This window comes from Barbus barbus (genome assembly GCF_936440315.1).
Source record: "Barbus barbus genome assembly, chromosome: 6".
NCBI lineage: Eukaryota > Metazoa > Chordata > Actinopteri > Cypriniformes > Cyprinidae > Barbus > Barbus barbus.
The window spans coordinates 30,891,864-30,905,125 of NC_136734.1; the positions used below are offsets into that span (position 1 = coordinate 30,891,864).

Below are 13,262 nucleotides of genomic sequence, written 5' to 3' on the forward strand. Positions count from 1 at the left end.
AGCAATTAGGGCCCTAATGAGAGTGGGTAGATGGGGGTGAAGGGAGGACAGAGAGACAGAAATCTCTAGATGCACTTTCTCTCTCACTACCAGACAGAGGTGCTGTCTTATTCAACACCTGTATCCCACCGCGTCATAACAGTTACCTGGAGTCAAGAAAGTCAACTTTCATCAGAAACAGCGCTGAGTTTTGGGAAAAATCTGTGGAATGGATTTAAAATGGCAGAATTATGTAAACAGAGCTGAGATTATTATTATTATAGTAAAAGTAAAAAAATAGCCAAAGATTTCAATAATAAACATGTACAGGGCAGGGAATGTGTAAAACACTGAAATGTTAATGAAAAGAGGTCCACTTGACTCTTCATTAAGCCCCAAACTGTTAGTTACCCTACCTTAGCAACTGCTGCCATCTGTTTATTTATTTATTGAAATAAATTAATGCTTTTTTTTTAGCAAGGGCACATTAAACTGATCAAAAGTGACAGTAAAGACATTTATAAATATTACAAAAGATTTCTATTTCTAATAAATGGGTAACACATTAGTATTGGGACCAATTCTCATCATTGACTAGTTGCTTATTAGCATGCCTATTATTAACATATGTGACCCTGGACCACAAAACCAATCTTAAGTCGTACAGGTATATTTGTAGCAATAGCCTCAAGTACTAAGTTTATTAGTACTTATAAAGCTCATATTCTGCATGACCATTTACTACATCCCTACCCAATACCTGAACTTAGCAACTACCTTACTAACTATAATAAGCAGCAAATTAGGAGGCAAAAGTTGTAGCTAATGGTTTGTTAATAGCGAGAATTGGAGCTTAAAAATAAAGTGTGACCAACAAATATTCTTCTTTTGAACTTTCATCAAAGAACTCTGGGAAAAAAAACAATGGTTTCTACAAAAAAAATATTAAGCAGCACAATGTTTTCAACACGGGTAGCAGTAAGAAAGTTCTTAAATTCTGAAAATTCAGCTTTTCCATCACAAGAATAAATTGTTTTAAAATATATGAATATAGAAACAATTATTTTAAATGGTAAACATATCTCACAATAATACTGTGATTAAATGAATGCATAAGAGTCGTCTTTCAAAAACATAAAAAACCTTAAGTTTTGAATGGTAGTGCGATTTAACATTTTCTTGGAATAAAAACAGCTGATAATACTGCTTGGTCACAATTCATTCCAGCCCACGTGAGAACATCATTATACCAATTTTTACCACTTTATATGGACGTTATACCAAAAATCACACAATTCACAGAAATCTCTAGGTCATTTTGATGGGATGCTCCGTTAGCAACAGTAACTAAGGACTGCAGTAAAGGGTCAGTTCTGTAAAAATCTGCAAGCGATGATTCCATGTGGGCCTGCTGACTACCCATAACACCACTCAAACCTGTGACACTTTCTCACATGGAGAGATCACACAGATGACCAACACAATCTAATGTTTGAATTTCACGTCTGGCCTTTTCTTGTGGGTTTCTGTTGTGTCCAGTGATGCAGTCGACTGATTCTCGTTTATAGTTTTGGCAGGCTATTCACTGGCATTACGAGCAGGAAGGCACCCACTCTTAACGAGCAGGTCACTGAAAGCCCTCTGATTAGTCCAATTAAGGCTCCTTCCCATCACTGAGGAGCGCCACTGTCCAAATCAGTTTAAGCAGGACATTTCTTCAAAACCAACCCCCTATCACAATCAACATGGTAATTAAATTAATAATATGGTCAAATCATTTTGTTTTACTTTGTATCGTTCAGCTGGAACTTCAGTTGGTTATTCAGTAAGAAGTCCTAGCAAACAAAACAAACAGCAAATACATTTCAGAAATGTATTAGACGTATATAGAGAGAGAAATGTTTCTCTCCTCATCTGGGTGAGTGGACATGGTTTGTCGTTTCACACAGACCTCCACTCCTCACACCTCCAGTCACAGTGAGACAGTTCTCTGTGTTCTTGCTGCCTGACTGTATCTGTGAGACAGTACTGCCAGAGATCTGAGCTACTTCACAATTTAAGCCATGTTTTGCCCAATAATGTTTCAATGTGAGGAAGCAAAGCCCTGTGTAAGCCAAGTCTTAACCTGTATTGGATGAGCCTAAAAAATAAATTACAATAATAATAATTGATGTAAAAATTAAAATAAATAAATACTGACTGCATCATAAAAGTGGTCTGTGATATTCAAAGTCCTTTGAAGCCATACAATTTAAAATGGGCAAAAATTAAAGTAATTAACCATGAAAATATCTCAATGACATGTTGAGTTGGAGGATAAAAGATTTTTTTTTTTTTACAATTTCAGTCTATTTCAAAATTTCACGTTTAATTTAATGTTACCTGCAATTTATTTGTGAAATATACTAGCAATTTCTGGGTGAAAATTGTTTTAAAGCCTTTTTTAGGTGTATAAGACAGTACATGGGTATTTGTTGACCATTTGTATATTTTATGCTAATTTTGCATCCTTTCTGATGGTCTAAACCCCCCCATTACTTGTAGATGCAAGGAAAAAGAAATCAAAATTTGTCGTTTCGTGCTTCACAGAAGAAAGAAAATCATATGGGTTTAGAAAAACACAAGGATGAGTAAATGATTGTCATTAAAAAGTGAACTGTTCCTTTAAGGGGCATTAACTGTCAAGGTCTCTTTTGACCCTCAAATTTTGATTTTCATACTTAGTATGCAGATGACAAGATACAACACAAACATCTTCATGAATATACAATCATACATTTTTAAGTATGGAACAAATTAGAATTCATAAACCCGGCACTGAAGGATAAGTCTTGGCTCGATGTTTTGATTTATCATCGCCTTTTGACTTTGGAAGGAATTATGCCAATGAAATAAAACCAGCGACTTTGGCAAGGCCGTCCCATAATCACTGAGACACAGCTCATGATTCTTCCATCTCATCATTCTAACACGTCTGTGGATCACTATCCAATTATATCCCAGGATGCACTGACATCTCCACATTCACTGGTATGTCCTTTGGGTCATGACTTTAGAAAGTCAAGCACTGGATTCTTCTCACATACTCACTATCTGGCTGTTATAGAAACAGACAATGACGTCCATTTATGTCTTCAGAAAAGGGCAGTGTAGCAGGACAAAATGATGTTAGAAAGATCAATCACTTTATAGAATTTGTAAACAATTTCTAAATACTAATTCAAACCTGCATTAATCTATACGCAGCGATTTATGACAGGAGATTAAATTTAGGCCATTCACTGATTCAGTTCGTAATAATACAGGTTTAAATGACACATTATAATGACTAATTGGGCGGTATGGTGAAACAGGTAATCCCTACCCTTTTCTACAGGTGTTATTGTGAGATCAGAAGAAACTTGAGCAGCTTTAGCCCACCAGCAGAACACACTGAATCAACTAACAAAAGTCACAACACTGAATATGACCACAGACTACATTACTTTAGGGAATCGTTTAACCAAAAATGAAAATGTATCATTCATCATTTACCGTACTCACAAATGTTATTCAAACCAATATGAATTTTGGTAACAATTTACTTTAAGTATATTTCATTATACATAAAGGCTTTGTTTTAATGCATTTATTATACCTTGTAATGCACCTTATAATGCACTGTACAATCTCATGAATAATTATAACCGCAGTTAATACATTATAAGTATTATCAATTAATTGTCACACTATGCATTTTAAATTCAGCTATAATTATTTATGGCAAGATATAATGTATTACAACGCACATTATGAATAATTATAATGCATTATACCCTTTAATAACCCTTTATAATGCATTATACATAAAGGCTATAGGTAAAGTGTTACCTGAATTTCTTACTCATGTGGTACACAAAAGTGAACCGGTTCAGTTCGATGTGAATAAATTGAAAAGATTAGACTCAAAAGAATGATTTATTCTAAAATTGGACATCACTACTTGTTATGAGCTTGGGAAAATGTCAAGATTTATAGTAAATGACAACTCTAGCACATAAAGCTTGATTAAAATACAGCGCTTTAACTGTATTGAGTCTCTGAAAAATAAGTTTTGGCACTGTTTGGCTTGAAAGCTTCAGTACCTATTCACTGTAAAAGAATAAAATTAAATAAAATATTTTCATTAAAATAACATTTCTCAAATTTCTGTTAAATGTCACATATAGTTTGCAGCAGTTACTTTTAATGAATACGCCATTGAAAAGCACCCTTTGGCCTGTCATTTCCCGAGTAGCAATGCCACAATGGCCGGCCCGACGAAGCGAACAGAAATAGTATTTTGAATCACGCTGCCGTGGTCCGATGAACATCCCCGCTCCACACTCTGAGCAAAGAAGGAGCAGTGATGTCACCGGGAGGCAGGGGTAAATGAGAAACGCTGTGATTTAGGGACAGGACATGGCGGAGGGAGGGGATAAACAGTGGGAGCAGTGAGGGGGAAAGAGAGGGGGATGAGATGGGGACGAGAGAGGTCTGCGGGCTTCTGCTGCCACCATCGTAATGGCCCAAACGAGGTGGAGGGGAGAGCAGTGGAGTGAAGCCAGGGGTGAGGCGGTGGTGACTCTGCTTCAACGCCATATGAGCTGGCAGCTTGTCACAACCCAACCCATCACACAAACGCAGACACAGACACATTCCCATTATCCTACACATCAGACCAGACCTGCTTCCGCAGCCCCTTCACGTTACCAGCACAAGTGTGATAAACACATCAGAATCGACCAGCATTCCTTGTCCACACCAAGTGCCATCATCAGGCCAATGATAATCAGTTACATGCTCTCGAAAATGCTTGTTATAGCAATATTCATCATCATTCACATTATGTTCTCTTGCAATCAATGAAGTTTCTGAACCATCTCTCAATCTCTATCCATCTATCTGTCCATTGGTCTATGCATCAATCTTTCTCTCACTCTATCTGTCTGTGCATCAGTCCATCCATCCTTCTTATAAACCTTAAAGGTGCCATAGAATGCATTGATACAGTATTTTAAATTGTTCTCTGATATCTACACAGAAGGTATGTGGCTTAGGTAAGGGCAAAAAATCTACAGAAACGATTTTACATGTCCATTTACAACCCTAGGATTTCTCCCTAGAATGAAACGGTCTGTTATTGGCTTATTTGGCAGGGTCATGAATAATAATGAGCTCTGTTCTGATTGGTTGTTCACAGTGCTGCTCAATGTTGAGCCCTGCTCTGATTGGCTTTTTCACAGTACGGCTCATCAGCAAGAATGAAGCACAGGGAGGAAAATATATATTTAAATACTTTCTCTCGCAGTTATATCGTCGGGTAATTATACTGTATATAAAACGCGGGCATCAGGGAGCCGTTATTAATATGCGAGGCATTGAAACTGCTTTTGAACGATCCATCGATCGCGTTATAGTTTCACTTTCAAGAGACGCGATCACACAAACTATGTTTACATTATGGAGCAACAGTACTTACCACACATTTCACAAGATCAGATGCTTGTCAGTGGTGCTCAGGATCTGTAAGTCATTCGCCATCATCCTCATCTCTCCTTACTGAAAGTGAAATCTTATGTACTGTAACAGGCTACCGCTAGCAAGGAGCTAACCATGTCCCTTTAGGCTCGCGTTATTTGCTTTCTGTGCCTTTCTGAATACAGACACCAACCCATCCCTGCACTTCACACCCCCTGCACGGCCTGGAACATAAAATTTATTTTGTTATTTTCGCTGTTGTCCGCGCTTGTTTATTTACAATACCTGAAGAGCTTCTGATGGTTCGGCCGGCTTAGAACAAGGACGGGTTTATGCAAATGTTGGGGGCGTAGTGATCCCGACTGTTGCGTCACAGTCGGTGTTATGTTCTGATTCGCCTGTTTTTCAGTGGTCTTTTTTAATCACGAGATTTACATATGAAGGAGGAAACTATGGTGTTTGAGGCTCACTGTATGTCATTTCCATGTACAGAACTGTTATTATTTAAATATGCCAGGGTAAAGACAGTTTTTCATTCTATGGCACCTTTAAAGTCAAGATTCATAGTTTGTCTAGTCCAACTTTGCACTTTTCTGGTTATAATGATAGTTATATACATTAGTATGAATTTCAGTTCATTTTAATTATATTTCAAGGTTTATGTATTAACATTAAAATTGCTGTTCCACATTTTTTTATATCTCAATTCAAATTCATGAATTGAAAAGAAATTTTCAACTCAGTTTTGAACGGAGCACAACCCTGGTTAACAGACTGAGGCTTGCTTTATGCATGTATTTCCCTTGGCTTTCCTATGAATATTTATGCAGATTAAAGTCAGGTTGGTAAAAATAGCTGATTATGATTATTGTGTGGGCACATGGTTAAGGGAAGAACAAAAAAAATCTTTCCTTTTACCAGGGAAATAAGATGAGTATGAAGTGATTATTTCATCTTTTTAAGCACCTACATACTTAAACCACATTTGAAGGATAATTTGAACTATTGGATATATACAAATGACAAACCATTTCAAGAAAACAACAGACTGAGAAGGTGACATGATTGTAACTGGTGTAGAAAACCAATCTGTTTAAGCTTTTTCTAGAAAAATGACCACGCTATAGAAAACCTAGCGAACACAGTGTGGTTTTTCTCTTCATTCTCAGGCTTTTGGACCCCGCTGTTCTGTATCTGTATTCTGTTAGCAGTGGAGAAATATTTTGGGAATTCAGTACAGCTGATCTTAAAACTGCTATTGTTTAGCATACTGACTGTCTCATGTACTGAAGAGCGACAACATGACCTTTAGGTCATCTCAAGCTTACCCATCTCTCTTCATCACAAACAAACAAAAACACCTTTTCTACAATGTTGGCACACAAATGCAAGCGTTCTGCCTCCTAAATAATAGACTGCATTATGTAAATGATATCTGAACAGTTCTGAGAGGGTTATCAAATTCAGTCAGAAATATTCCAGAACATGCGCACAGACTTTTGACAGCACGTGAAGAGTTGGAAAAGGCAGAGGAGAAAGAGGAGGAGAAGAGGAGGAGGATGATGAATAAAAAAACAAACAAAGAGAGGGGGCAACATGTGGAAAGCAGATCTGATCTGGTGACATGTATATATTTCACATTCGGCAAACAAACAAAAGGCCGGTAAATAGCAGGAGAGGAAATGCGTGGTTATCCGATGCCGCCGCTCTGCGCTCAGTCCGCACCTCCCGGCTAGGGTTTCCCTGGCAGACAAAGAGCCACCAGCGCATTCTGCCGGCCTGCCCATAAAAAGCTGCGCTGAAAAAGCCAACACCTCTTCCCTTCGGGGGCTCCACAAAACACTTTTGTTAGTTGATATTAAAACATGTTTCAATATCAGCCCTTGTCTCACAAAGGAAACTTTATCACACGCATGATGAGGTTGATAGTTGGTTGGTTTTTAATATAGGGACTAAGCACATCATTGGGGGAGAGGGTTGGTCAGTTATGCTCAGCTGTAATGAGACTGTTAACGTTCACCCAAAAATAAAATTCTGTCATTATTTGCTCACCCTCGTGGTGTTCCAAACCTTTACAACTTATTTTCTTTGGAACATAGAAGGTATTTTAAAAGTCAGTGGGATCCAAACGACACTGAATGAATGAATGAATGAATCAAATCAAATCAATCTTGTTTTCCACAGAAGTGAAATGTGTGAAAAAATGTCACACAGGTTAAGAGAGACATGAAGGTGAATAAATATTAATAGCATTTTAAGACATCTTAAGTCACAAGCAGTGATAGTATAATCAATAAAAAAAAAGTTATTTGAATTGTTAAACCTGTAGTCCGTAAGTTTTGCCTCTTTGTCGCCATCTCTGTTTGAAAACCTGGAATGGCAGCTCTGTGCAGAATTATCTACTGTGCGTGGGGTTGTGCTCCGGCACGGCATCCAGCGCAGATGAATCTAATGTTTTGAGGAATATGTGTGTCAGTCTGTCAGTCACTGCACCAGTATGGATACAACTCTTCGCAATCACAGATTCTAGTCTATGTTTTGGAATATATGAGCCAAATAAGAATTTTCACCATATATTGCCATCTGAACAAGTAAGTAACAAGTCTGCCACGTTTGTTCTGACCAACTGAGGAAAAAAGCATTACAATAAATCACGCTACCAATGGTGATTAAATCTAACAATCGGTTAGCTCATTTCACATCTAACTGTGCAAATTATTATAATTGTTATACTTTATTCTCAAATTATTAATGTTAACAACATCAGCATTGCGTGACAATGAGTATAGTGTGTATTAGCATGTAGATTTCAATTTCTGAACAGTCTAATCTAATTGTCATGCCATTCGAATTTCATATTAAGAAATTCTTTTAACCCAAAAAGCAAATTATGCTCCCTTCGAACTGTTTGTCTTTAAAATATTAATCTTGTGTAATCTGTAATCAGAAGCACATTTAAAACTGGAATATAATTTAATTTCATTCACGCTTCATAAACACATAATCCTTTCTGGATTACAATCGGCCATCAAAATGATACATTTAATTATTCTAGCTTCTGTAAGAAAAGGCTAAACGATCCTCTACCTACAGGATCCTCACATGCCATAACCTAGTAGCCAGGACAACTTCTTTATGTTTACAGATGTGACGTAATGACGCAGTGTCATGCTTGAATTTCCTGTGAAAACCTACACGTTGCACTCAAATGAGAAAACATTATTATAAACTAACCGTTGTGAATCGGGCTAAAGGAAGGCGATAGTTTTGAACACTGGCTGGTTATGTACTTGCTCAAATATTGATTTTGGATCATTTTTAACCCAAAAAAAGTTACGGACTGCAGCTTTAACTAAAATAAAATTACATACACACACACACACTTATTAAACGCATTTGATTTTAGCTAGTTGCCAAAATAAATTAAGTAATACTGGAATAAATAATATAATAATGAAAACTGCACATACATATTTAAAAAAGACAAAAACTAATTAAAATAAGCATGGAAAATATAAAAATAAAAGCTAATTCAAAATAATAATAAAAACTGTAATAGCATCTCAATGATATTAAAATAACACTGGCCACAAGATAAACATGTATGGGTCCAGAACGGCTATGTTTCAAGTTAAAATTACTGTGCAAGGTTTAGATGAGACTTGGAAAGACAGGCTGAAACAGAAAGCTGCAGAATGGGCTTTGGTGACTGTACAGTCTCTGGACTCACTCACTCAGCTGGACAACTCCTCCCAATTTCTCAGACCCAGTCGGGGGTCTGTCTCCAATCGACACCACGAGACAAACTGTCCCTTTACTTCTCACTCTACACTGTGTCCTTTCTTCTCTTCTCAGCTTATTTCCCAAAGACCTGAGGCTCTAATGCTTCTTTCTGCTCCCAGAAAATGGAAACTCAATGCCTGGGAAAAGCACAAGAAACAACTTGAGGTCTGTTTCATGTCATACCTATTGTTTGTTGCTATTAGGTAAGACAAGTCAATTTACTACAGCTTTGCTACCTTAAAAACAGTTGATGGCCACGTTCCTCGTCTGTAGATGAGAATCCTGGCCACATTTCTTGCTCAAAGCTAATTGGAGGTTAACTGGCTATCCATCCGTCCATCTATCTATCTATACTGAAAAAAAAAGATTAAAAAAAAAATTAAGGTAAGTGGTTGCAATCAATTTATTTTAGCTACATTTAAATAAACAAATCTAGTTGACTAACTTTCAACATTTTTTATTTAAATGTTGCTAATATAAATTGTTTGCAACCACTTACCTTAAAAAATATATTTTTTTCATTGTATCTATCGCATTTAAACTCTTAATAACTGTGGAAATGAGCCATCACAGTCTGTGAAAATGGTCCATAGATTTACAGTATACATTTTGAAAACGTTAAATAGAGCTGAAAGTACTAATCTCTTTTTCTTAGCTGAAAGCATGGGCAAATTTCCCAGAATATTTAATATACAAAAACACACAGTGCAGGGGATGTATACCTGAATACTTCCATTTATATAGGTGAATGACATGCTTCAATCTTTGTCAAATTTGTGGGCCCAGATCTTTCATCGCAATGTACTTCAAAGCAAACAGCAGTCTGAATCTGGCTCAGAACTGAAGAAACTATAAACTACCTATCTTATGAAAATGTATCCTTAAATCTATATTTCTGAATATATTTTTGACGACCCTGCAAAAACCCGCTGTAGACACACTCTCTGTTTGACCAGTCTTTGGTCTCTTGTGGTTTTGTGAAAGTGGAGTGTGAAGACGACGTTCCCTTCGTTTCTTACACAGGGTGTTCTCTCCGGCTAAACCACCCGGGAAATAATGTCACAGTGAAAGGGTGAAGTGCAGGTCTATTCATGAATTACGTAAGGATTCCTAATCCCTCTGACAGATCAGGAAGAATCATCTCTCTGTCACGGTGAGGGAGACAGTGTCACGGTATAAGCTGGGGATACGGTTCAGTCCCATCAACAGCATATGATATTACGTCACCTTATGGGGAAAAGTCTCCAGGCTCCATCTGGGGGAAATACTTGAGAGTTGTTATCTAGAGATGTGTGTATAAAACAAATGTACACAAGACAATACTGGATTTTCTAAAGACTAAGGGTAAGCAGTATGGCCCAGGATCTCTTAATAACAGACTAATGGCTTTCAATTCTTGTTTGATAACCTCATAAAAGCGCAGACACACTCTGGGTTCAGTAGCTTTTATTTTTGAATCTCCATTAGTCCAAGCTAAGATGATTTAATGACAAAATAACCATCAATAGGCCATACCTTTTCCACTTATTTCATAAAGTGTTGAGGTTGTAACCATTTTTAAAATGTAGCATTTAATTGGGACTGTCTGTTTGTATTGCCCCAAGAAAACCAATGCAAAAAAAAGAAGATTAGATAGACTATACTATAGTTTATTATATTTAAATATTTTTCTGCTTTCAACAGGAATGGAAAACATATACCGTGACTGCGCTACATACATATATAGCTGCAGCTTCATTTGATGATTTTTTTTTTTTGCAACTGAAATTGAACTCTCCTCCAAAACTGACATCCCACACGTATGCCTACATACTCTCAACAATAGCTCCACATTTTGGTTTTACAAAAAATCATTAAAATACTAATAATTCTAATAAGGCAATATAAAGTTTTTTTCATGTTTTTTTCAAGCTGTATGTAATAACCATGAATAATTTTGTTATTGCATAGGAAATGCAGACAACTTGTACAAAAACAAATGTTTCAAACAAACATGTATCAGCTCAAAAAAATGAGCTTGATTAATTTAACTGTTACAATGTACAGTATTTAAAATCATTAAAGAGGTCATATCATAATTTTTTTTCCACTTACAATGTTAGTCAAGTTTTCTGCATCGAATTAAGTGTGTTATAACCATTTTCGGCCCTTGATCTTTGCTGCTGTGCCTTTACAACGCTCAGACACCATCTTGAGATCACATTTGCTGCCGGGCCACTTTTCCCTAACATTTCCTAACAATCCTAGGAAGGATAAGGATTTTCAGGTACTCCATAACCAGGAACAGCACCAGGTTTTTAACTCATTTCACTCTTTTCATTAATTCTTTTGGAGTTAAGCAATATTTTTGGGTAAAGTCACTGAACACCAAATAGGAGTCGATGTATAATACTGTAAAAAGGTACAGCCCTTTTTCGTCATACACTTAACTTATATTTAACACAATATTAATATTCAATGATATGACCCCTTTAATTTAAGTATTGCATTGAGAATAAAAAAAATCCACTCCACTAAGCATAGTACCATAATTCAATGTTCATACTGCTCCCAAAGTGTTGCTGATTGGTCAATAAGATGATGGAATTGTATCTAAGGTGTCAGAGAGCATACGATTAAAAACTAAAGGCATTTCTAAGGCAAATGCATGCTGTATATAATAAAATGACTAGGGTGATTAACTAAACCCAACTAGACTAGATCCTTATATAGGTCAAATTGTATTGAATTGGAATCATTGTCCGATATATCAAACGTAATAGATTAACCACATTTTGTTGTTTAAATGATTGACTGCTGTCCATCAGGCAGACTAGATGACATGTGCACAGTGCCATAGTCCAGTCCGCTTGGCATTCAGAATGACTTCTTGTTGAAAAGCAAGTACCTTTAAAGCTAGTTAGCTGTAGAGGTGCAATGCAGCTGTTAAGCATTTGCAGTGTTTTTCAGAGAGGTACTGGCTTTCAGCGAGAGTGCTGTGTGGCTCGTCACATCAATGCTGGTTGAGTTATAAATAAATACAAATAAACAACATACTCATTTCACTGGCTATTTGGCCACCAGTATCTTATGCAAAACATAAGATTACATTTCCCTCTCTCTCACCCAGACATATACACCCTCTCTCATAGGCTAACTCTGGTCACTGTGGCTGCTCTTTGAGCTGCTCCTTCAGCACGCCAGTCTCTGTGGCTCTCCACACGTGCAGGGCACTGCTGGAGGTGAGGAAGAGGAAAAGGATGAAGGCTATGGGAAAGCCCGCAGTGTCCACCATACCTCCAGCCAGGGCACTAAAACTCAGTTTCCCCAGGACCTCCAGTGTGGCCAGAAAACTGTAGTGGGTTGCCTGAACATAGGCAGAGACAGAGAGACAGAGAGAGAGAGAGAGAGAGAAAGAGAGAGAGAAAGAGGGAAATACAGAAAGTGGTTTAGTATTAACTCTTGACAGTAAATTATAAAGGAAGAAAGGGAAATGTGTTTTGCTGTAAGGCTAGATTCAGATGTTACCAGTGTGAAACAAGCCATTCATTCACTGATTTATGAAATATTTTCAAACCCTGCAAAGGTCCAGCATTTAATTATGCAAGTGATCGTTATATTATGATGCACTAATTTCAAAACTCTGCCCAAAAACCCAATATTTTTCATGCTATTGCTAATAAAGAAGTCAACTCATATTACAATTCTATAGTATTTTGCTTAAATAATTTAAAAAGAAAAAATTCATTCATGTTAAAGGAACACTCCACTTTTTAAAAAAAAATAGGCTCATTTTCCGACTCGCCTAGAGTTAAACAGTTGAGTTTTACTGTTTTTGAATCCATTCAGCCGATCTCCGTGTCTGGCGGTAGCACTTTTAGGTTAGCTTAGCATAGATCATTGAATCGGATTAGACCATTAGCATCTCGCTCAAAAATGACCAAAGAGTTTCGATAAATTTCCTATTTAAAGCTTGACTCTTCCGTAGTTACATCATGTACTAAGACTGACGGAAAATGAAA

General features: G+C 36.9%; 2 protein-coding genes across 4 annotated transcripts in view; one reads left to right on the forward strand and one right to left on the reverse strand.

Moving 5' to 3' along the window:
* The window catches only part of LOC306871647 (transient receptor potential cation channel subfamily M member 3-like), a gene marked incomplete at its 5' end in the record, with an annotated part of 440,831 nt that overhangs the window by 93,846 nt on the left and 333,723 nt on the right, over positions 1-13,262 (forward strand).
* LOC306871461 (major facilitator superfamily domain-containing protein 3-like) overlaps positions 1-13,262 on the reverse strand; it is a 35,358-nt gene that overhangs the window by 1,584 nt on the left and 20,512 nt on the right. For 2 of the 4 annotated variants that reach the window (XM_079419413.1, XM_079419412.1), the window contains exon 6: positions 10,692-12,607. The exons of the other annotated variants lie outside the window; for them this stretch is intronic. In XM_079419413.1, coding sequence (XP_079275539.1) covers positions 12,404-12,607 — 204 coding nt within the window. In that variant the 3' untranslated portion in view covers positions 10,692-12,403. Of the gene's footprint in view, positions 1-10,691; positions 12,608-13,262 lie in introns of those variants that run through there. 4 annotated transcript variants of the gene reach the window in all.